This window comes from Hydra vulgaris, chromosome 08 (genome assembly GCF_038396675.1).
Source record: "Hydra vulgaris chromosome 08, alternate assembly HydraT2T_AEP".
Taxonomy (NCBI): Eukaryota; Metazoa; Cnidaria; class Hydrozoa; order Anthoathecata; family Hydridae; genus Hydra; species Hydra vulgaris.
Window position 1 is genome coordinate 30,500,503 of NC_088927.1, and position 25,674 is coordinate 30,526,176.

Consider the following 25,674-nt stretch of genomic DNA (forward strand, 5'->3'; position numbering starts at 1 on the left):
TATGGTTTTAATTTTTTTCAAAAAATATAAATTCTTGACTCCTTTACTAAATTTGACTTGCGACTCAGTAATATAGTATAATAAATTGAATAATAAAACTGTAATAATATTTCAATTACTTTATTTATTAAATTTATTTAAAAAGCTTTATACAATACTGCTATTTTCAGTAAATATATAGTAGACAGATGCTATCAATCAGGATCTTATATAGTACCTTAGGTAGATAATTAAAATATACAAGAAATCTGTCAGGTCAGATTATTTTGCTACTGGTAACATGTAACCCAGAACAGCCTGCTTCATTGTAGGCTTGATGCGCTTTTTTAAGCATAGGAGAAGTCAACTCCAACTTAAAACACCCTCTGCCTGGGTTTTTTGGTTGAGTATAGGCTAGAGATGGTGTCTCGATAAAAATACTCATCTTGAGCAGATGTTAAACGCATCCGGTTACTGTTTTGGTCGAGGCTGCATTTGGAGCCCTTTATTATGGCTTAGGGTTTATTAATAGTAATAAGGCAATTGCTTGGACTATTAAAGAGTGTACTAGTCACAGCGTTAATTTTTGTTCAAAAATCTTCCGATTGCCAGTTTGCGCGTTTTCACACTTACAGTCGAACTAAGTGAAAACCATGTGAAAATAACAATGAAAAATTAATAGACCAATCAATATCAAAAGTTTTTGCGAGTGGTTTCTATCGGTGCAGACATTGTGCACTTAACTTGAATTTGATTTAAAAGAAAAAAAGCGTATTTTTTTTTTTAATCATATCTTGAGATTATACTCTCACATTGATAACATAAGATAAAAGCAGTTTTAATTAGAATATAAATATAATAGCAGTTTTAATTTAACAACATAGTTTGATAACTATTTAATTTTAATTTTGTTTGCTGTTGATAATAATTTAACAAGTTAAATTATTATCAACAGCACATTCTAAAATGTCTTTAAAGGAAAGTTATTCGGAATACACAAAGCATTGTAAAAATCAAAATTCTATTTGGATTCATTTTTTAAGAGGATCAAAAAAAACTAACAGCAAAATGTAAAATATGTTATGAATTAGTAAAAACCGCTGGTTCGCATTTATTAATGTATTAAAATACACAATATTAATGAATTAAAACGGGATGTCGTGCAAGATGAAGGTCCAGAAAGCAGCGCATCAAAAATGATGATTAAAAACTATTTATTCAACAAAAAAGGTGAACCACTTTCTGCAATCGTATCACGAATGTGTGCCTTAGACAATATGCCATTCAAAGTTTTCTGTACGTCTATCAATTTGAGAAAATTGTTTTTGGCGAGAGGCGCTCGAGATTATGTACTACGAAAATCACCTAACTTGATTTGGTAAAATGGTTTTAGAATACGCACAAAAAATGCGGTCTAAAATGATGTAGGATTTTAAAAATTTAAAAAAAGATGGAACAAGATTTTGCGTAACTCTAGATGAATGGACATCATCAAGAAACCGATGTTATTTAAATGTGAATGTCCATGGCAAGAAACAGTTTTGGAATTTAGGTTTAGTATCTGTTGAAGGACGTTTTCCTACAGAAAAATGCATTACGGCTCTAAAAACCACATTGCAAGACAACAATCTAAATTCGATAAAGACATTACGTCTATAATAACTGATGGGGTAGCTGTGAAAAAAAGTTGGACGGCTTTTACCATGTAATCAGCAGTTGTGCTTCGCACATGCGGTACATTTAGCTGTAATCGATGCTCTGTGTAATTATTCGAATACAACTGAATCGGTGGCATACACATATACAGAAAATGTTAGTGTAGAAGATCAAATAAGTGACTTCGATGAATCGGATGAGGAATACATTGAAGATGAAAATGTTGGCTTGATTGAACAAACTTATAATGAAGCTAAGCTTGTTGAAACTGAAGAATTTGGATTTAGATTGTAAAGAAATTTCGTTTTTTGAGAACATCAGATTATATTCTTCAAGTATACGTGAAACAAGAATTTGGAAAATAATTGAAACTTCTTATGGACCCTAGAACTAGATGGAATACCTTAGTCGAAATGCTTGAAAGGTTTAACAAGCTAAAAAGCTGAGTTAGAAAAGCATTGACTGACATAGCATCTGGTATCGTTATTCTAGATGCTGAAATTTTGTCAATTAAAAACATTATTTCTGCACTTCTCCCTGTGAAGCTTACTGTTGAAGCCCTTTGTCGAAAAAATGCAAATCTGCTTTCTGCTGATGCAGCATTTTCCTTTATGCTTGAGAATTTTGGATTTGATGAACTTTTATTAAAAATTAAAGAAGAAATTAGAAGACCGAATAAGCTAAAGACAAACTAATGTGTCTGGAACTTTTCAGTATTTACACAAAGGCGGAAAAAGTGAGATTCACGCATCTTTCACCATTGAAAAAAACAATAGCCAAAGTTATTGAAAACTTTGCACAAAGATTGATATTTAACAATAACATGGAAACTTCCTCAGGCTGACAATGTGATAGAAGTGATGTTGGAAGAACAAACTAAGCCCTTAACATTAATGCAAAAGTTGGAGAACAAAATTCAATTGAATTTATTGTCCAACATAACTTCCAACTCAACTCAATAAATAATAAGTAGGAGCTTTATTTCAAAAATTAAATCTAAAATGAAGTTCTTTAAAGAGAACGGCGTTCGTAACAAAATATTGAGTCCGTCTACTCTTATTTGATTTTGATTCCGCCATCAAGCAGAGCATTCTCAATTGCTGGTAACTTTAGTACAAAAGTTCGAACGAGACTCGGAGACGCAGCTTTAAGTGATCTCTGCTTCCTCAAAGCATATTTTACGCAAATAAAACATAAATTTTATATTTTTAATTATTAAATGATATACATTATCAGAATGTTTCTGTACTCATTGAATTTGGTATATTTTTATGTTCTATTTTTATTTTTAAAAAAAGTATTTTTTATGCAATAAAAATAAATAAATTTAAAATATTGTCGGAATTCTACCGAATTCTGAAAAAATTTAATTTCGAATTCCGATTTTTTTTATTTTCGTCAAAATTTGCATTCCCCAATTATAATTATACTCCTGAATAAAAATTAATTATTAAAAAACTTAAAATTTATACGTAAAATAATTTTTGAAACTTAAAATTCTGTAAAACACCAACATTAAACTCCAAAAATAATTTAAAGAAATTATGAAATGTAAGTAATCTTATTACTAAATAAAATAAAGGGAAAATTCTTCTTAGAAAATGCTGCTATGAAAATTATTTTAAATTGGCTTGTAGTTGAAGGTTCTTTTAATTTCGTTGCAGGAAGGTAAGTCGTCAAGTACAGCCTGTCAATACCTAAAAAACAAAAATAAAAAATTTTTGTCCTATCAATTTATTATACATTTTCTATTGTCATTCAATTTGCAAATTCTATTTCATAAATCTACACACACTGTGATTTGCATGGCTTGATCTGATGAACTTTTATTTTATTTTTTTGTAGACTTATTTATTATGATTTATATAATACGAAGAATGTGTAAAAATACATATAATCTTTCATGTACAAAAAATATAACTTATATTTCAACATATTAACACATTAAAACATTCAACTTTTCACCAATTAAGCCATGAACCTTGGTTACTTAACTGCATGATTTAGTAGAGTTGCCAGATGTCCAGTTTTTACGAAGGAGAGCACAGTAAAAAAGTTATTTTTGCAGTTTTGGCGCTGATTTCTTTTCCGTAAAAACCGGACGTATGGCAACCCTATATTTTAGTGTATACTGAACGCAAAAATATCCCAGTTGACACGACATTTAATTTTAATAGTCGCGCGAACAATTCGCGCTGAATAATTATTGGCCAAAAAAAAATTAACGCCGTGAAGTACTAACTGTTCTTTAAGTCATGTTCTTTAACTAATTTAAAAATGACTAAAGTGTTAAAAAAAAATAAAACACAAAAAACCATCGTCATCACCAAATTCTAACAAAAATCCAACATTCACTAATATTCGTGGTCTTTTTATTAACTTTTTTTCTGTTGAGTCACCAGACCTACTTGCTTTTTGTGAAACTAATTTGAGTTCAGCTTTCTTACCTCTCTCATATGGTTGATGGTTACCTTCCTTTAACTCATAAAGACTTAAATATACATATGGTTGGGCTGGGCATCTACGTTTGTAAGAACTCGCCCATTTATCGGGAAATGCCAGTTTGAATCCACAGAATATTCTTTTATGTGCGTTTGTTTAGCCCCGCTTCACTCTATCACCTTTCTCTTTGTTTCATTTCTCTTCTTCATCTCAAGACTGCACTCTTTTCCATGTTATTTCTGATCAAATTGACCAAACCCTTTCTCTTTATCTTTCAGCCAATATCGTTGTTGTTGGTATTTTTAATGCTCATTATACTGAATGGTTCTAGTGTCAGTGACTCTGCAGGCGTTAAGTCCCTTAACTTTTGCCTTTCTCAATCTCTAACTCAAATAGTCAACTTTCAAACTCGCATTCCAGACTATCCGAATCAGTTACCTTCTCTACTTCTATTCTATGTCTTGTTTCTGATCCTAGTCAGTTGTCAGTTTTTCTACAGTCACCCTTAAGTGATTCTGATCACCATCCAGTTTTTTTTTTTTTTTTTTTTTAAAGTTATAAGTTTGCCGTTTAAAATAGTTACAACTCTCGTATTGGTAAAATATACACATGGCGGGGGCAATAAGAAGACAAAATAGTCTTATCGCCAAGCTCCCAATAATCCGTAAATAATATAGCTATCAAATCTTGCCATTAAAAAAGTTATCAAATATAAAAAGAAAAAAAAGAAAAATTTATTATTTTTATATTTTTTATTTTTTTATTTTTTATTTTTAAAAACAAAAACAAAAACAAAAAACAAACAAACAAACAAAACAAAAAAGACAAAAAAATAGAGATAATAAATTCTAAAACTTATTTTTAAATATAATTGAACACAAAACAAAAATAAAAAAGAAACAAACAAACAAAAATGATATTTGAAAATATATATATAAATGTTTTTAATTATTGCGATTAAGAATTCTTAATTAGGAAATATAATGAAATAAATTTAAACTTCTAGTTTTTCATAAAAAAAAAATAAAAAGTAAGTTTTTTAGTGAACTAAGTTTTTAAATCTTTGCAAATAAAATGAAAATATACTATACAATATTTTAAAGGCCAACAAATAAATATAGCTCTAGAAGAAGTCCTTCATGTTTTGATTAATTAAAATTATTTCTTTTGGTTTTGATTTAAAAATATTTATGTTTGCAAGCGTTTTGATGTCATTTCTAATTACTTTACTCCATAGTTGTGGGCCTCTAGTTGTGATGGAAAACTTAGTGGCTTCAAAGTGATTTTTAGCTTGAACATAATTATTGTTTGCATGTCTAGTAAGGTATTTGTGCTGTATTTTTTTAAATAGTGTTTTAAAAATATTTAGTTTCGTATCGTTTATTGATTTTATACATAAAAATTAAATAATGATATATATTTATTTGGTAAACATTTAAGATTTTTAGATTAATAAATAGTGGTTGTGAATGAGAGAGACGGTCTGCGTTGGATATTATTCTTATGGCATGTTTTTGTTTGTTAAATAGTTTGTTTAGTTTTTTTTTATTGGTGCTGCACCAAACAATGTTAGCATATTTTCTAAAACTATTACCTCATTTTTGTTCATCATCAGAATATCCCTTATCATTGTACCTCTTACAACTACCTTTAGGCTGACTGTGACTTTCCGTGATTTTCTTCGTGATGACTTTTGGATCGAAATCTTTCGTTCTCCTGCCAACAAATGTGCTTCTTACGTAAGTACTTGGATTCAGGCTGGCATGGAATCTTTTATTCCCTCTCGACAATTACATGTCAAGCCTCATTCTTCAATGGCGGATCCAGAATTTTTATTGACTGTAGCAAAAATACCATAAATAATTTTTTTGTCTGAAAAAAAAAAAGTCCTCGCTTTTCACATTTGTTCACAGTACTAAAAGTCCAAGTTTGCCGACTGAACTATATGATCTACATATGCTGATTTGCAGGTCTAAAAGAGCTAAATTTGCAGACATAATGAAATAAAATTCATTGATAGGGAGATTCGCGCCAGCCTTTGATGCACAGTAGCTTATAGTGATACATGAGGTCCCCTACCACAGCTTTCTTCTTCCGTCCGTTTAGAGCGGAAGAACATTACTTGATTTACGCGAAGTTAAAACCATCGAGTTAAACTGAAATTTTTTAACGAAATAATAGTTTACTTGTTTTTTATGATTTTTAATCATGACTAAAATCCTGACCGAACCCTTATCCTTAGTCGTTGTCTTTACATTTAGTTCTTGGTATTCCTATTGTCAGTCAATCTATTTATGCCAAATAATACGCAAAACATTATCACATAAATTTATCTATATATTTAAATCAACAAAATTTTTGTGGTTGTTAAAATGTTTTGGTCTGCAAAAAAGTTGAAGGTTGATACTTGAAAATGAAAAATTTAAATTAAATTTAAATTTTAAACAAATTTAATTTAAATTTGTTTAAAATTTAATTTTTTTATTTAACTAAAATTTGTTTAATACACTTTATGCTTTTAAGAACATTGTAAGTATTATCAGAAAAAAAGTCTTGCTTTTTTGAGTCCATTATTTTGTATGTTTTTGATAATTTGTACAAAAGTCAAACAACAAAAGAGTTCCGTCTGTAGTTAACCAAGGTTTTTCATTAAATATTAGAGTTAGATTTTTATCACATATAATTGCCTTTGTTTTGCTATTTGACTCTCTTACTCATTCTAAAGTTAAATGAATTTGATCACATAAAAGTTAGGAATTTGTTTACAGGTTTTAACAACATTTTCAAAAGAAATTTAGGACCATCAAGCATATAACTTGTATTACAAGTTATCATAACTTCTAAAACACTTTTCGAAAGTGAATTTACAGCATTGGTTTTCCAAAACCAGCAACTTTCTGGTACAATAACATTTTTGTAACATACACCTTGTCACAGAGAATAATAGTTCCTAGTAGAAATTTCTAAATTAAAAAAAAAAATTAATAGAAAGTTCCTTTGATATAGTTTTAATTATAGCTGAGCCTTTTCCTTTAGGAGATTTATGATATTCGCGCAGATTCTTCAAATACTTGTCTTTCCGTCTTGATCAGAAATGCGTCAATAACATGGAAAGATGTTTATTACGTTGATTTATATCTATATTACAATTTTTTTCAAAGGAGAATTTATATCATTGGTTTTCAAAAAGCAATTTCCTGATACAATAACATTTTTGTAACATATACCTTGTCACAGAAAATAATAGTTTCTACTAGAAATTTTCAAATTAAAAAAAAAGTAGTAGAAAGTTTCTTGCAATTTTGGAATGAATTAAATCTATCTGAGAGGAAAATTGTGCAAAATGTTATTTTAGTTTAACCTCTTTGAAGTTTTGATGTCAATCAGATCATATAATAAAGTGTTGCTAGACATTGGGTAAACATTCTATCCAACGTGTTTTCTTCTCTTTGTCTCTGGGAAATTTAAAATGTTTTAAAATGTTTTAAAATCGCCTACCAAAAGTCGGTAGACAAAAAAAAAAAAAACTTTGGCTACCGTAAGTCCGTTTTATTGACTAAAAATGTCACGTGTCAAAATAGAATTTATCAACCAATAAAAGCGCTTTTGGTAAAATAAAAAATTTAACAACTCACCTCGACTGTCGAAAGCCAAAAAATAAGGGCTGTCTATAAAGTACGTACGTCAAAAATTTTGAAATTTGACCCCCCTCCCCCTTTTGCCATGCCTACTTTATGTCCCCACCCACCCACCCCCTTAAAAAGTACGTACATTTCTCAAATCACCCCACCCCCCTTAACTTTTTTTTCTCAATAAAAAAGTTTATATAAAAAAAAAAAGGTGGAGGGTACCTTAGATACTTTATACGATCCCAAACCCCTTTGTTTGCGCATTTTAAAAACGTTTTGGAATATATGCAAATTTTAATTTGAATAAATTTGATCTCTCTGAATTAACGTGTGCGTTTGGCCGAGAGGTTAATGCGGAGGAAATAATAGGCGGAGACCCAAGTTCAATTCCCGGAGAATTCATTTGAATTCTCCGGGAATTGAAAACAAAAGAGACCCAAGTTCAATTCCCGGAGAATTCATTTGAATTCTCCGGGAATTGAACTTGGGTCTCTTTTGTTTTAATAACAAACCAAATAAAAATAAACTACCAAAGGCGGACGTTTTTTTCAGGCACCCCTCTTTAGTAAGTAAAAAATGAGTCTTACGAATAAGTAAAAAACGAGTCTTAAAAATTTTCAAATTTACCATCTAAGACTAAATTTAAGTTTAGTTTAGACAGATTTTAGTTTTTGTAGAAAAATATTGTATATTACAAAAGTTATGACCATGCAAAGTTTACACCCATCTCATTTTGGGGGTCGGAGGGTATATACGGTATTCAAGGCGCTCATAATATATGGTTACATTATATATGGTCACATTATATATGGTATACATTATATATGGTATTACATTATATATGGTTACATTATATAAGGTTACATTATATATGGTATTCAAATTACATATATACGGTATTCAAGGCGCTCTTCTTGACTGGATCGCAGCTTAGCTAAGCAATCGATGTCAACGAGTGGTTATAAACGGCATTACTTCTGAATGGAAAGCAGTCACTAGTGCAGTGCCTCAAGGCTCGGTCTTGGGCCCATTGCTATTCGTAATCTTTGTAAACGACCTGCCGGACAGTATTACTCATCATATGAAACTGTTTGCCGACGACAGCAAAATAATAGGGATAATTAAAAATGAGTCGGACAACATCACTCTCCAAGATGACGTTGACAGAGCAGTGAAATGGTCACATATTTGGCTCTTGCATTTCAACGTTGAGAAATGCAAAGTAATGCATGTTGGGCGCGGATGTAACAAGTCAACGTACAAATACTCAATGTCAAACGTCGACGGCACCCGTCGTCCTCTCGAAGAAACCGCACTCGAAAGAGACCTTGGTGTGATGGTCTCGATTGACCTTAACTGACTCTATTTGACCGCAAAAAGAGTCAGCCGCATCAGTAGCAAATAGAGTGCTAGGGCGACTCAAAAAAGCTTTTCGCAGTCGCAGTTTTTATTTATGGCGCACTCTGTATCTCACTTACATTCGCCCCCATCTTGTGTTTGCTGTACAAGCCTGGTCACCGCATTTAAAATCAGACATTGTCATTCTCGAGCAAGTCCAACATCGAGCAACAAAAACAATATCGACTATTAAACACATGACCTATGAAGATCGACTCCAACGGCTCGGTTTAACAACTCTTGAAGAACGCCGCAAAAGAGCAGATCTTATCGAGCAATTGAAAATCACTCGTAAACTCGAGCTTGTTAGTTTTGTCGTCCCGCAAAAAATTTCAAAAAGTAAAGATAAGTATATTCTAAGAGGCCATAACCATAAACTAGAACGTCAGATGGTAAAAAACTGCGAGGAGCGGTATAACTTTTTTTCAAATAGAATTGTCGCCCCATGGAATGCGCTTTCGCAAGAAGCAGTGAACGCTCAATCCATCAACGCTTTCAAAAACAACATAATAAAGTAACTTTATAGATACAATTGCTGCTTTGTCTGTAGCTTCTGTATCTCCATGTTCGTCAGCATAGGGGGGGGGGGCCTGGTGTAGCACCTCTTCATCAAATTATAAATAGATTATTGTATTTGTATTTGATCACTGAATAATAATAATAATAATAATAATAATAATAATAATAATAATAATAATAAAATATATTTACATTATTTATTTACATTATTACTCAGGCCCGTACGCAGGGGGAGGGATGGTGCGTACGCACCCCCCTCAAATTTTCGAAAGGTCCACATTTTATATAATATTAAACTTTTTATAGGAAAAATTGCACCTTTGACTGCATACAGCATACGTTTTTCGTTTCATATTGATTACATTTTTCTATTCTATGGTACTATACACTTTTGACGTCGCTAAGTCTTGCCATTATGAACACTATAATGTCTTCATTAACGTTCGTACGATTTTTCTTGACAACAATTTTTTTTAATTTCGCGTTTGCTTATTACCACAACCAGGTGCTATCGTAGATTAATTAATTTGTTTTCTTTAAGTTCTCTTTAAGTATTACATATTTAATATTATACGTTTCGATTACCACATCAATTATTTCTCATCCAATATAGTAAGATGTCCTTTTTTTATTTATTCCGTATATTTTCATTGTTTATTATTGCAAATATTGTTTATTATTTTGTATGTTATTGTTGGACACAATGATAACTAATATTTTATGTTGCTTTAAATTTTTTTTTACGTTATTGTGTATGATATATATATATATATATATATATATATATATATATATATATATATATATATATATATATATATATATATATATATATATATCCTGTACATCCACATTTTTTCTAAAATTACTGGTGTTGCACAAATTTTTAACTGATTATATATTTTCATTTTTATATTTACATTGCTATTATTAGTATATGATATATTTATAATTTCATTTTTTAAAAATTTACATAGTTATTATTATGAGAAATCGACCATACTCAGTCACTCTTCATATACTATGGGGCGCAAAGAGCAAAATTAAAGAAAACGAATATCAGCAGCTAAAACTTGTCAATCTCTTGATGGATGGTGTACAAAAAAACAAACTGAAAATCATAATCAATCTCTCAATGAAAATGCACCAAATACTAATACCGCAATTTCTAACAACATGATTCTATTGATAGTCCTCCCGCTAAAATATCTCGTACTACCAAACAATCAGATTCTGAACCTCTCGCTTTCACCAATGATGTTTGTAAAATATTGAATGCTGCAATGAATTATGAAGAATTGAGTATGGCGGCGAGGACACTCGATGATAGTCAAAAGTTCTTTCTCTTGAATAATCACTTCAAGCCACCTATAGAATATATTTTATATTTAATATTATATATATATATATATATATATATATATATATATATACGTATATATGTATGTGTATTTGTGCGTATTATTTGTATGTGTATATATATATTACGTATTATTTGTATGTGTATATATATATTGATGTGTAAGTATATTTATTTACATGTTTGTATGTTTAAATATGTATAAATAATTATATTTGTATTTATGTGTGAATATTTGTCTATGAATTATTAAAGGATTATTTATTATTTAAAATCTGTTTAGGCGGTTCTCGATGACAAGATCTCGATGACAAGATTTTGTTAACGTTACAACAAGAACGCGGATACTCGCAGAAGATCATATCTTCTGCGAGTATCCGCGTTTTTGTTGTAACGTTAACAAAATTGTAATTCTGACTATACGTATTTTATTCATTCTTATATTATAAAACTTATTTTGAATAAATAAAAAGAACAAAAAAAAAAAAAAAAAATATTTTTCCGTCACAATTTCTTCACAAATGTTAGCGTCAATTCAAGGTAAGATACTTGACGGATTACAAATGGATGGTCTACAGTCCATTATGGAATGGTGCATACTGTATTCATTGTTCGGTAATGATTCCTATCTCCAAAAGACAGAATTTGGAAATATTCGTAAATAAACCATTTACCACGTTTCATAAGTTAGACGACAGAGACGTTTGTAATTCAATCAAGAAGCCAAATAAAAACATTGACACTCATTTTGATGAAGAAAGAAAGATTAACATAGAAAGGAATCGACACATTGTAAAAACAATAGCTGAGGCAATTCATTTCTGTGGAAGACCGTGCGTTGCTCTGAGAGGTGATCAAGAAACATTGTCGGCATCTGATAATTCGATAAAATACAACCCGGGTAACCCGGGTTTTGGCAGCGCTCCAAATTATTGCAAAACATGATGAAATCCTACATCAGTATCTTTCCCATATTGGTATCAGTAATCGAAATGCGAAATACACCTCTCCGCGTATTCAAAACGAAATGATAACAATTATTAGATACGATATCATCCGTAGTGACTTGGTTAAAAAAATAAAAGCTGCTACGTTCTACAGTATTCTTGCAGACGAGGTGACTAGCCATAATTGTGAGGAACTTGGATTTTGCATTAGATCTGTTGATCAAAACAAAGACATTCGTGAAGAATTTTTATCTTTTCTCCATGTTCCAAGAATCACCGGAGAAGTCATTGCTAGCACCATGATTCAATTTCTGCAAGACGTCAATCTCGATTTAAAAAACATTCGGGGGTCAAGGATACGATGGAGCTGCAAATATGTCCAGTGATAATATAGGTGTTCAGAGAAAATAAAGAATGAGTCTCCAAAGGCTGTATATGTCCACTACAGTGGACATTGCCTTAATCTTGTTATAGCCCATTCGTGTTCTCTTCCAAATACAAGAAATACCATTGCCAAACTGAAGAACTGTTGTCTGTTTTTCCTTGCCAGTCCAATGCGTGAGAGTCTTCTGCAATCAATCATCATAAAGGCATTACCAGACATTTCCAAACCCAGAAAAAGTCTCATTGATCTATGTAGAACAAGGTGGTCTTCACGGCATGACTCATACAGACATTTTTATTAAGCATACTGTTACGTAATTATCGCTCTGGAATATATTGCGTATGGTGCGAACAAAGATGCATGCGGAGAAGATTTCACAAATGTTACATGGGATACAACATCCAGGGACAATGCCAATTCACTGCTAACAAGTCTTACGTCTTTTGACTTTCTTATAAGTTTCTTGACTATGTCCCAATTCCTGTCACATTTGGAAGGAATAACTGTGAAATTACGAGGCTGCGCTGTGGATATTATCATGGCATACCATGAAATTGCTGAGCTGAAATCTGTTTATAAAGACATTTTAAGAAACATGGACGAATAGTTTTCGCGTGTCTACACCCAAGCCGAACGAATGGCACGTTCTGTTAACACCGAACCAACAAAGCCAAGGACTGTTGAACGTCAAATAATGCGCAACAATGCTCCTGCGATTAATCCTGAGGAGTGTTATTGACGAAATCTCGTCATTCAATTCCTTAACCACATAAGCTCAGAGTTGGAGAGTCAATTTTCTGACCTTTCCATCCTCTCCTCTAAACTGTTGGGGCTTTTACCATCTACTCCCTGTGAAGAGGGAGGAGCATCTCTTCAAAATGTTGTCGAATTTTATGCAGAAGACTTACCATCTGCTGATTTGTTTCCCCAAGAGTTGTTTTGATGGAGGCATCGTTTCCAAAACAAACCTCCGGAAGAATGTCCTTCAACTGCAGCGCAAGCATTAAAAGAAGTTATTCCCAAACATTTTCACTCTTCTAAAAATTTATTGTTCAATCCCAGCGACCAGTTGTGAATGCGAACGTAGTGCTAGTGGATTGCGCAGGCTCCACACATATTCGAGAGCAAGTATAAAGCAAGAAAGACTCTCTGCACTTGCATTAATACATACCCACTATGGTAAAGTCATCGACGAAGAGAAAATTGTTGATATATTTTCACAAAAATATCCTCGGCGTCTACAATTACGATCTGTTTTGACTGAAATTATTTGACTTCACACAAATTCAGTGTCGGTGCTTATTAAGCTTGTGTGTCATTATAAAGTTTATATTTGTGTATTATTTTGGAAGCAATATGTTTGATATTTTGTAAAAATGGTCCACTTTTTCAAATTTCGCACCCTCCCACGAAAAATCCTGCGTACGGGCCTGAAATAGCAATAAACACATTTCACCATTTTTCATAAACATAAACAAATTTCACCATTTTCATAATAGACTAAATAAAGAAACCAACAGACAGTACTATTTAATTTAGTCTTTATAATTATAAAACCTTTTCATTTAATGATTGCTATCCACTTCATTAAAAAAAAGTTTTATAAACGGAGAGTGGATAGTTAACAGGATTTTGTCTCTGCTACACAATTTTTTTTTGCTACACGTTCTCGCTTGATGACTTTTAGTTACTACGTAAGACCTCCGTGTTAATAAAAATAATGCTGTTAAACAGCCTCAATATACAAAAATTATCGGGGGTATGTATAAAGTTGTTTCAAAATATGACAAATTGACTTTTGCTACAGTCGATTTGCCATTTTATTTAACTCTCAGTTCAATTTAAGTTAATACGCTGCAAAATGTTTGACATTCTTTCAAAAACTTATGGGCATAAGTGACAAGACCCGTTAAAACATGGGTTTTTCAGAACTGATCTCAAAATAATAACTATTATTATTTTGTAATCAGTGGTTTTTCAGTGAAGCATTTCATTTTTCCGAATAAAATATTTCCGTAACATAGTCAACTTGGCTCAGCTACGATTTTGAATAAATTTTTGAACTTTGACTAACTGTAACCTCCATATCTTATTTAAATTATTTTTCTCTTTTGCATGGAAACAAAAATGTATGTAAAAATAAAAAAAGAACACTTGCTACAGCCTGGATCCGCTCCTGCTCTTCTACAGGGTTTTGATCTGATTGTGCTGCTGTAATTTCTAATCGTAATCATTACTTTCATATCTATCAGCAAAACAAATCTCAAAAAAAAAGACGTCTATTTACTATTGCCAGAAACCATTGTAAAAAGTTTTTGTCTAACGCCAAAACCCGCTATTCTCAGGACACAAAATCTCGTATATTATCTCGAAAATTAGGCTCTTGTGACTGGAGTATTTTGAACAATCTCTATAACAAGGGCAAATCTGTTGTTCCAACTCTTTTGTTTGGTTCAGATTTATCACCTCATCTAAAGACAAAGGTTAATTACTTGCTAAGAACTTCTCATCTATGTCATCTCTTGACTCTATTAGTCGCGTTCTACCTGATATAGCTGACAAACACGTTAATAGATTGCCTGACCTTCGCATCACTCCAGCTTCTGTATCTAAAGTGATTTCCTGTTTAGACACTTCTACAGCTTGTGCTCCGGACAACATACTTTTCATTGTCAAAGACAACATAATCTTTTAGAAGTGTTCTCCGGAGCTGCCGTCTATGTTTTCAAAACTAAAAGCGGCATCTGATATCCATACTTTAAAAAATTCTGTAGAGCCATCTCGCTTGTCTAACTACCTTCCCATTAGTCTTTTTACGATCATAACAAGGTTTTTAAGTCTGTAATTAATAAACACAATCTCTCATCTTGAATCTAATAACTTATTTTCATTTTATATGGATTTTGATATTAACGATTTCCTACAAGTTCTAACATATATGATGGTATTGTTCGCTGATAAGACAAGAACATATGGTAAGAACATATGATAAGAGAGTGACCATATGATAAGAGAGTACTGGCTTCTTAATAAGAAGCTAGCACTTAGTACTAATGCGACTCTTTTCAAGATTTGCACAAGTTATAAACAGCCTTGATGCAATTGTAAATGAATTGTACGATACGGAGCTAGACGGTCTAACATATCAATTACTTGTTCCTGATAATGTTTTAGTACCAATGAATAAATTTGCAAAGTTTTTACAAACACGAAACCTAGTCTACTCAAAGAAAAACATAAAATTAGACTTTTTAAAAAATGAGCTTAACTCATTCAAAAAAATTTCTCAATATATCTAAAGAGCGTCAAGGACTAGCACGTCGATTAAGAAATCATAATTTGTTTAACACGATGTCAACACCAGAAACAATTGATAAGTTTTTTTTTTTAGTGCCATTTATGAGGAGATTATAAGAGAAAATTGATGCAGCAATGCGAATTAATGACGATGTATTTTTAGCGTTTAATGCATTTAATGGAACTGGTGAAAATCAAGATCCCAAAAAATTTTCAGCTAACATTAGTATACTTTTACAATTCTATGGCCATGCAATACCTGCTGTTATTGACGGGGAAAAAATTATTGCACCATCATTGTTTAATTCTCTTCAAGGTAATGAAGACGATATCCATCATTTTCTCTATGATTATAGAGAAATCTTATTTAACCTTAGTAAAAGAAGACAAGTTAAAGAATAGTAACATCAATATATATAAGCACGAACACCCAATAACAAGCAATGCTATTTGTACTGTTTTCCGTACCAAGTATGCATGTGAGCAGTGCTATGATAAAAGAAGTTATTCAAATTGTCAATACTCATGTTACCTAGCACGGCAAACGTCGAAAGTGGGTTCTCTATGTTAAACTTAGTACATTCTAAACAAAGAAATCGGCTTAGTATAATAGCACTTGATAGTCTTATGCGAATTTCTTTGGTTGGCCCGGGAAATTTAACAACAAATTTATGCAGAGCTAACTGACATTGATCGAGACATGGGCGAGAGACGCATTGATTTATAAAATGTCTATCCTTTCTAATATGCCTTAAATAAATCTTGTTAGTTTATTTAAATGTATTATTAAAATGTATTTATATATAAATCTATTGTTTATTAAATGTTTTAATTACAAAGCTTCTCTCGAGGGAGAAGCAGTAAGGAAATAAATTTGATCTTATTCTTTGTTTTAGTTAGCGAAGGAAAATGAGCGGTGAATCATAAAGCAGACAGACCGGCATGCCCAAAAAACTTCTGGATACGTCACTGATAGTATAGAAAAGTAGTACACTACAGTAATGAAAATTTATTTATGTTAAATAAAAATAAAAAACTTTATTTGTTGAAGTGAAACAACTTACTAAGGAGCGTTAAAATCTCAACAAAAGATCCAAACATTTGTTTTGTCAATAAAGTTTTAATTTAAATCCTTATTGAGGTTATTAAAAAATTTTAAGCAATAGTTTTAGGTATTTAATAACGAGCGACTGATAATAATCAACTGTAGTCAATTACACTATAGTTGGCGACTTAAACCTTGAGCATTTCATCAAAAAAGAATTTTATGCTGGTTTACTGGAAATTTTTAAAATTGTAAATAGTTAACACTAACAACAGAAATTGAAGCTGCTATCTGCTACTGAGAATTACTTTTTAAATCGCAACATAGTTTTTAATCGTAACATAAGCAGCAATAAACTTTCCTCGCTTTCTATTTTTCAATAAACCACTTTTCTTTCACCAAGATAGAGCTAAAACTCAAAAATAGCAATTTCCAAAAAAATTTGGGGTGTCACAGCCCAAGACCTCCGTTGTATGAAGGATGGGGAAGGGTTTTCACATAAACTTGGCACAGGGGCCCTACTAGGATAAATCCGACACTGATTTGGAAATAATTGGTATATAGTTAAACATTATAAAGTTAAAGTTTGTTAAAGGTGATTCAAAAGGTTACTTAAATTTTCGCGAAAACAATAAACTACTATAATGTATCATTCCAAGGTATCGTGGAAAGTGTTTTCGTATTATTTTTCACAATTGTTTCTTTTTTATGAAGCATTATAAAAAACTTAAACATTTTTCTAACCGTTGAAACAATAAAATTTAAAAGTTTACAAGCAATTCCGCAACATTTTAAAACCATTTCTATGACAACATCTAAGTTGTCATTCCGATAGTTGAAGGCCAGAGTCAGGTAGGGTTGAGCTGGGTAAATATGTATTTATTGGTAAATTGATGTATTTATTGATAACTTATTACTTTTGCAACCAATACATCTGAGAATTAAGCTTACAGATATGGTCAATACGATGCTCCATAAATCGTTGATCGCGGTAGTAAAAAATTAACAGGTAAATTTACTGGTAAATACATTAAGTTATTATTTACCAAGTTTATTAATTTTACTGAGCTCATCGCTAGTATTAAGTACATTTAAGGCTCTCGAGAGATTTAAGACGAATTTAAATACAAAATTAATAAGATTGGTATTGATTAATTTTTAATCAACTTTTCATATTGATATTAGTTATTAACAATTAAATTTAATAATTGTCATTAAAATTTAATAATAATCATTAAAAGTAATAAAAAATTCCTTACAAAATTAAAAAAACTAAAAAATAAACTAAAAACTAAAAAAAAAAAAATTTGAAACAAACTATTTACTTTTCCCCTGTTTGTCTTTATAATATGTACAGTGGCGTAAAAAATATAAAAATGATCTAAAAATTGTATTGATTTCTTAGTTTAAAGCATAAACGCAATGTGATTTGGTGGCTATTTTAACATATTTTATCTTAACTTGAGAGGTTTTAATGACTGCGAGCAAGCATTTGTATAGCAAGCATTTGTATAGCAAGCAACATAAAGACACTATTTTATATCTATTTTAAATGGATTTTATACTTTGTAATAAACACCTTTATGGACACTGCTCTTGTTAGAGTTAAAGTTTGAGAGATTAACCTCTACTTATACTTAATGTAACTTTTCAGAGAAAAGGTAAATTTCAGTAGTAAGCAGTTTGTACTGCCACAAAATACAGAAACAGTTTTGTAAATTGCTTTTCTTTATTCAATCAAATTTAGTTTTTACTGAACAAGTTAAAAGCTACTGCTAAATAATCAAAAGCCATCGCCAGTATGTCAAAGACCGCCAACATTAGCAGAGTTACAAATTCAAATTGATAACAACTTTGTTGAGCATGATTAGGCCCCTATCATTCAGCCAAATCGGTGAAACTTTAATAAAAAGTGTTTTTTTTTTTCCATTCTATTGTGGCCAAGAAGTTCATGAGACGTATATTCAATTCAAAATATATTAATAACAGTCATACTGAGAACTTTAGAAGTTAAACAAACTTGCAAAGTTTGTTTAACTTCTAACATTTTAACTCGATTGAAATCGACTTGAAATCGATTCTGGCATTAATCAATGAATAAACACATGACCCTAAAATCCAAATAAGTGCCTATAATTAAAAAATGGAACGTTAAAACGTGTTGAGGAGTTTTTTAAACCAAAATATGCATCAACAAAATGATTTAAAAATTTTTTAAAAAATTACCAAACTATTTTGTATAAAGCCATCATTTTATGCCTTTTTAAATTGTTGATTTTAATATTTTTCACACCACTGTATACTTAAATAGCATATATTACAAGGTGACAAACCAAAAAATTTAAACAAGAAACAGTTTTTTACGTAAAATAAAAGACTTCCATATCTTGAACCTTTATTGGCATATCTGAACCTAATAAAAGAAAACTTCTGACTTTCAATGAATAATCATTCATATTTAGTCTTTCATATTGCTCTTCAAAGACAACCTGTTCTGTACCAAAACAAGGATATATTCTTCCATACCTTAGGGTTTTTGAACAAATTTGCTTGTTACCAAGATCTTTGATCTTCAATATATTATCTGGATAAGTAGTAAACACAAATGTTTTGTCGCTTGCTGAATCTCGTGCCATATCTCGTACATCTGAGTTTAAAAAATTGAATTCTGAGTCTATGTACTAATAACTTAACGTTAAAAACACTACAGCGCCTTTACGCTAGACATTATTCAAATTTTAAGTTATTATTATACAAGACTTTGACTTGCTTTTTAAACAAAATTTTGACTTTATTAAACAAATAAAACTATAATAATAACAAAATTTTTGCACTTACTGCTCCAAGGGGTATCAGTAAACCCCCCTAAAATCCAACTTTCAGCTCCTACCATTTTGACAACTAGCAAAGAATTTTTTATAGAATAGCATGGTTCAAAAAGTTTCCAAATCGTATTGGAATCAAACTTGAACACTCGACTAACTTGCATGCATCGAGAAATCTTGTAAGTTGGAATATTAATTTTTTTCAACCAATCATAAAATTTTTTATTTGCCTCTATAGTAGTAATAATGTTTGACGTCACTAAATGTTAAGAAACATCAACACAAAATGCTAGGAAACAACTTCTGCTATGTTATATTTTAATATTATACTGTTTATTATGAATTGTAAAAACAATATATTTATAATAGCACAGTAAAAACAAAAAGTGATTTCATTATTGTAAATAGAAAATAATTCAATCATTTGATGCCAAACAGAAAGTATAATACAAAACTTAAATATACAAGCCAAGGAGGGTAGTAATTTTATACAAGCCGAGGGGGTAGTAAACTAGTAAAAGAACACTAGACTCACAATCAAGAAATTCAAGGTTTAAATCCACTCTAAAAGTACCGCGCTCAACGTTTTTTTCTGCATAGCGGCCTTAATTATCAAGGTTCGTGTTACGGGTTGAGAGAGAGCTCAAGTGTAGTAAAAAAATACGCATGAGTTGAAAGTAGCAAAATATAAAAATAAACAAAAAAATATGAGTGGAGTTGGTTAATTTATTATGTAAACAAAAGAAAGTAATTTTTATGCTGATTAATGTATACAAAAACTTACATATAAAACTTCGTATTACAGAAACTCTATCAACTGTTGATATCCCATCAGTAAATTCACATGAGTATATGCCACTATTAATAACTTGTATTGTAATATTAAAAAAACTTTTGTTCTTTATTTCAGTATGTTCAATAGCTTCACCAGTAATTAAAGATCGCCAGTTTCCAGACATTTTGTCTGTTCGACCAAATGAACCACACCAAAGTGTGATGGGAAAGCCAAAAACAACAGATTCTGCTGGAGGTCCATAAGTAATTTCTAACGGTTTTGTTTTTAACTGTAACATGCCAGAAGCTGAACCTTAAAATTTAAATTGCATCCTTTATAACATTTTGGAATAAATAAAAAATACTTTGCGATTAACTTTAGTTATTTTACGAATCATAACTTATTTAAAAATAAGACTAAAAGAAATAAACTAAAGTATAGTAAGCAACAGAGATACTTTAAAAGAAACCAGTATGAAAACAATTAGCAAACTGCATTCATATGAAAGAATCATAGATACGATGTTTAATAGCCCTTATGTTTCTTACTGAATGTATATTTTTTAAACAAATTTACACCCAATATAGCTGCAAGCAACCACTAATTAAGCTGAGATTTTACAGAAAATAAATCGAGCAAGTTAAAGAGCAAGAAAGTGGTTAAAATAAGATTTTAAATTGAGTCAGAAAAACAAGAAAAATTTAAGACACTGATGTAGAGAAAAAAACTAAATGAACAAAAGTTTTTAGAGCATGATAGAAGAGTAAATAATGAGTCATGCAACATTTAGTTTTGGTCGAAAGGACAAGGGATGGTAGCTCGCATGATGAAACTAGTAATAAAAGCATTTGTAGATTTTGTAGAAAAGAGAAAAATTTTCAACCTAATGATGATGGGACAAAGACTCAAGCTTTGCAGCTAAAGTAGTTCCGACAACATTTACAACAACAACCTTTACAACAACAACATTTACAACAACAACATTTACAACAACAACATTTACAACAGCAACATTTACAACGACAACATTTACAACAACAACATTTACAACAACAACATTTACAACAACAACATTTACAATAACAACATTTACAATAACATACACAACAATAAAATTTACAACAACAACATTTACAACAACATTTATAGCAACAACACTTACAGCAACAACATTTACAACAACATTTACAATACCTTTTTGAATCTTTTCTAAAGGAGATAAGCATCATTAGAAGAACCAGCCCAAATACAACAAAAGTATTCTATAAAAAGATTAATAAGAGAATTATAGAGATAGAGAATGGAATCAGAAGTATGCAAACAGCAAGATTAAGAGAAGCAAACGTAACAGATGCTAACTTTGCGATGGATTATGTATATGACTTCAATGAGATGTCAGTAGTCAATGATAGTCCATAAAGACACAAAGTAAATTACTCAGTAAGAGTTGCAATATTTTTGATATTCCTAATGGCAACATTTTACTGTTGATATGGCAAAATCAGAAATATCAACAAAATTATTAGTAGTAAACAAATAAGTTTTGGTCTATAAACCATTATTTGTTTGCAATTGAGCAACCATTTTAGGCATTTGGTGGACAAAATTATTTGATTTTTTTAACACCAATATATGTCCAAACAACCACTTTAAGTTACCCTATACCTTTTAAGAGCACATATTTTTGATTTTTTTGTTTTTAAAAAAAATAAACAAAATACTACTGTCATTGTCACTATTAGTTCCTAACTCATCATGACTAAAAAAAAAGATAATGGAATTTTCAAATAACTGCAACACAAAATAGAAATGTGTTTACGTTATTTAAAGCTAAAAATTAAACTGAAGGCAATAGCAAGCATGTGTTATCATTTTCAATGCAGTCTCAATCCAATTGAAATACCTAAAATTACAGCAGTGCATTAAGTTGTGTACCTGGCAGCATAATTGCACTTTTTTAACTTTGAAATCACTATAATGATACAAAAGAAAAGATTTCCGCTCTATCTCGCATAGAATAATTACAAAACTAGTGTCAATCAAAAAAAGGTTTTCAAAGTAATCATTTCTTAACATTAAATTATTGGCAGATCCAGATTAAAACTATTTTGAAATAGATGTACCACTAATTGTTGAAAAAACAATTCAAAAAAAGAAAAGCTTGTTAGTTGTAACATGTTTACACAAGGCCTAGTTTATTTAGAAAAAATTAGAAAAGGTAAATTATTTTAAAACTTCTTTCATTTTGAAAAATGTTGAACAACAGCCTAATTAACAAAAAACACGGTTGTAGCTCTAATAAAATAATTCCATCAGGAACTTTAATAGACGTGATAACTCAAGCAGCATTTGTGTTGGGTCACTAACAACATTAGCAAATTTTACATAATGTTGTGTTTAATGCCAGCTACAAATTGAGTGTACAGATGCAGATCATTGTGTTTTACAATCTGACCAGCTAGAGGACAATACATGAAAATGATTTTAAGATGAAAGAAATATTTTATTAATATTTATCAAAGAAATAATAGATTTTAGGATTAGATATGAGAGAAAATAAAAACCTGGGAACCATATATAATAAATTTAAATTAAACCTGGGACCATTATGATATATATACATTTATTTGATTTTGGTATATTAAACCCATTAAGAAAATGTATAGAAAACTTATCAAAGTTTGTACCTATCATAAATTTTTTGTGATGAAGCAATTTTAACATTTTAAAAGTTTAATTGTTGAACTTCCTTTTATAATTTTTATAACTAAAATTTTATCTTATCTGATTCTATTTTATCTGATTTGTATTTTTGTTTTAGCATACCAGGATTTTTGTATGAATGTGATATTTGAGAAGATCATTTGAATATTTTAATTTAAAATTATTGAAGCATAAAACACAAGCACAATTTAACCATTTTTAAAAACAAAATGTAAGATTTAAAATACTTGTTGATATTTTATAAAACGAAGAAACTAAAATTTTTTTCCCCTCTGCTTAGTATATAAAATTGGTCAAAACAATTTGGCTAATAAACTTGGCAAACGAATGTGAACCAACTTAAATTTTAAATTGTTTTTTAACGATATACTTTGTACACTGTTAAAAGTGGATTGTTTTTGCACTTAGAATTCTCTAATTTAATATCTACAGAAACAAGAAGAGTTAATAACAATATAAAAAACAATATATCATTAGGAACTAGTACTATTACTAAACAAAAAAAAATCCTTGGGTAAACAATTGAATTAATTAATTTAATTCAATTGTTTACCCAAGGATTTTTTTTTGTTTAGTAATAAACAAAATAACATATATGTTTGGTTGAAAAATCAATTTCAAGCAAATAATAGAAGGTAAAATTCATTACTTTAAAATGTAAAAGAAACCATAAAGTTGAAATAAAGTGCAATGTATATTGTTCAAATAGGTAGTATTCTTATTGCATTTATCAGTTAACTATTGAATAAGTAAATTACAGGACACTTTTTTGTACAAAATAAAAGTATTAAGTCTTATAAATTTATCTCAATACGGTAAAGCCAGTTTATATATAATTTATACTGGTACTGGTCTTTACTATTATATCTTTTTTGTAAAGCTAAATTAAATAGTTTAAACACATTTAATATATAAACAAATACATTTTAAAAGTTGCTGTTTGCTATACATAAAAATTAAAAAGTTTTGTGTTTTTTTTTTAAAAAAAAATTGATTATACATGGAACTGCAACTGATTTTATCGTTTTTAAAGGTACTAGTATATTCAAAGCAATTTTTAAAATTGTACTATTGTCAAACAATATAAGTCGAATAGAATATTACTTAATATATTTTATTATAAGGTTTTAAATATAACAAACTTTTTTCCTTTGGTTTTATCCATCACCTGACCCAATGTGTTTTGAACCATTAATGCATTGAACCATTTTGTCCACCACCAGACCCATTGCCTAAAACCATGCCATTTTCCAGCAGGCAGAAAACAAGATTTCGATTTAAAGTTTGTTAAAAGTAGTTGTCAGTAGTAGAAAGTATTGGAAAGTATTAGATATTAGAAAAAATCGATTACATCGATTTTTTATTATCTTATCTTAGATAGGCCTTATCCTTAAAAGAGGTTATAATATCAGACTAATGCATTAATATTAGACTTGCTTTAAGAGAAATATTTTCATTTCAGAAACAAGAAAAGGCTTTTTTAACTTATAGAAAGGTTTTATGGCTTAGTAAACATTTCTGTTTAAAAACTGAGGTGCTGGACAACTAGTGCTCTTAATGGATGATTGACATTTATAAAAAAATATCTAGACAATCATTAGTATCAGACTAGACAATTATTAGTTACAAGAGATTTACTAATAAAATATTTTTAAACAATCAATAAAAAACAGTGAACCCAGTAAGCAGAAGACATATTCAAGATATCTAAAAAATGTATTAATAAACTTTTTAGACATAATAATTATTGTGGGAATGTTTTAGTCTCACAAAGAGCGACTGGAAGATTGTTAAATGTTGCACTACTGGTGGAAGAAAATACTTTGTGCCATGGTGCAAGTGAGACAGTAAATAATCAGATTGTTATAATCAAAGAAAATGCAAATTTGAAAGATTGAAGTTAAAAAAAATTAAACTTTTATTCTAAAAATTTTCCTTTCATGTTTAGCTTACCTAAATAATTTTCTGCTAAACAAACATAGAAGCCTTCGTCTTCTACTTGAACATCCATAATCATAAAATCACCAAAACCTGATTGAATTGATCTTGTAGCTGGCAGTTCTCCAAATCCTTTTTTCCATACAATTTTAGCAGTAGGATTAGTAATAACATTACATATTGGAAATGTTGCATTTGATGCCAAGTAAACGTAAATTAATGAGGAGGAAAAAGAGACAGAAGGTTTTACTGAAAGTTAAAAAACAAACAAAAAAATTAAAATACTATTTTAATATTTTTTTCAAAATATTTATACATTTTATTTACATACATATATTGCAAACAAAAACTGTATTTTTTATGCAGTTTTTGCTATTTATTAAGTTTATGTATTCATATTTCAGAATGACATCAGACTGGTTATTAAAGTATGCAAAATTATATATAAATATACATATATACTAGTTTTTAGCCACCATTTACACGTAAAACCTTTACTTATTTTGAGATCAGTAATATAAAAACTAATTTAAAAAGTAATTTATTTAGAATTAAGATTAATTATATTCATTTGAAATCGTACAAACTTATTACTTATTCTTTATTTGTAATTAAATAAAAGAATATTTACTTAATTTGAGAAGTACAATTTCATTTTTTTTTAAATTATGTTATTAAAATGTTTCACCATATGATGATGTCTAAACTAATTGATTAATTACTTGAAGCACATGAAAACAATTTATTTTATTATT

At 29.9% G+C, this 25,674-nt stretch overlaps 1 protein-coding gene across 2 annotated transcripts in view; it reads right to left on the bottom strand.

Moving 5' to 3' along the window:
• Positions 1-18,887: 18,887 nt before the first annotated feature.
• LOC136083747 (uncharacterized) overlaps positions 18,888-25,674 on the bottom strand; it is a 38,141-nt gene continuing 31,354 nt past the window's right edge. For both annotated transcript variants that reach the window (XM_065803397.1, XM_065803398.1), the window contains 4 exons: positions 24,935-25,168; positions 20,267-20,569; positions 19,496-19,741; positions 18,888-19,304 (listed from right to left, as the gene is read on the bottom strand). In XM_065803397.1, coding sequence (XP_065659469.1) covers positions 19,018-19,304; positions 19,496-19,741; positions 20,267-20,569; positions 24,935-25,168 — 1,070 coding nt within the window. In that variant the 3' untranslated portion in view covers positions 18,888-19,017. The remainder of the gene's footprint in view (positions 19,305-19,495; positions 19,742-20,266; positions 20,570-24,934; positions 25,169-25,674) is intronic.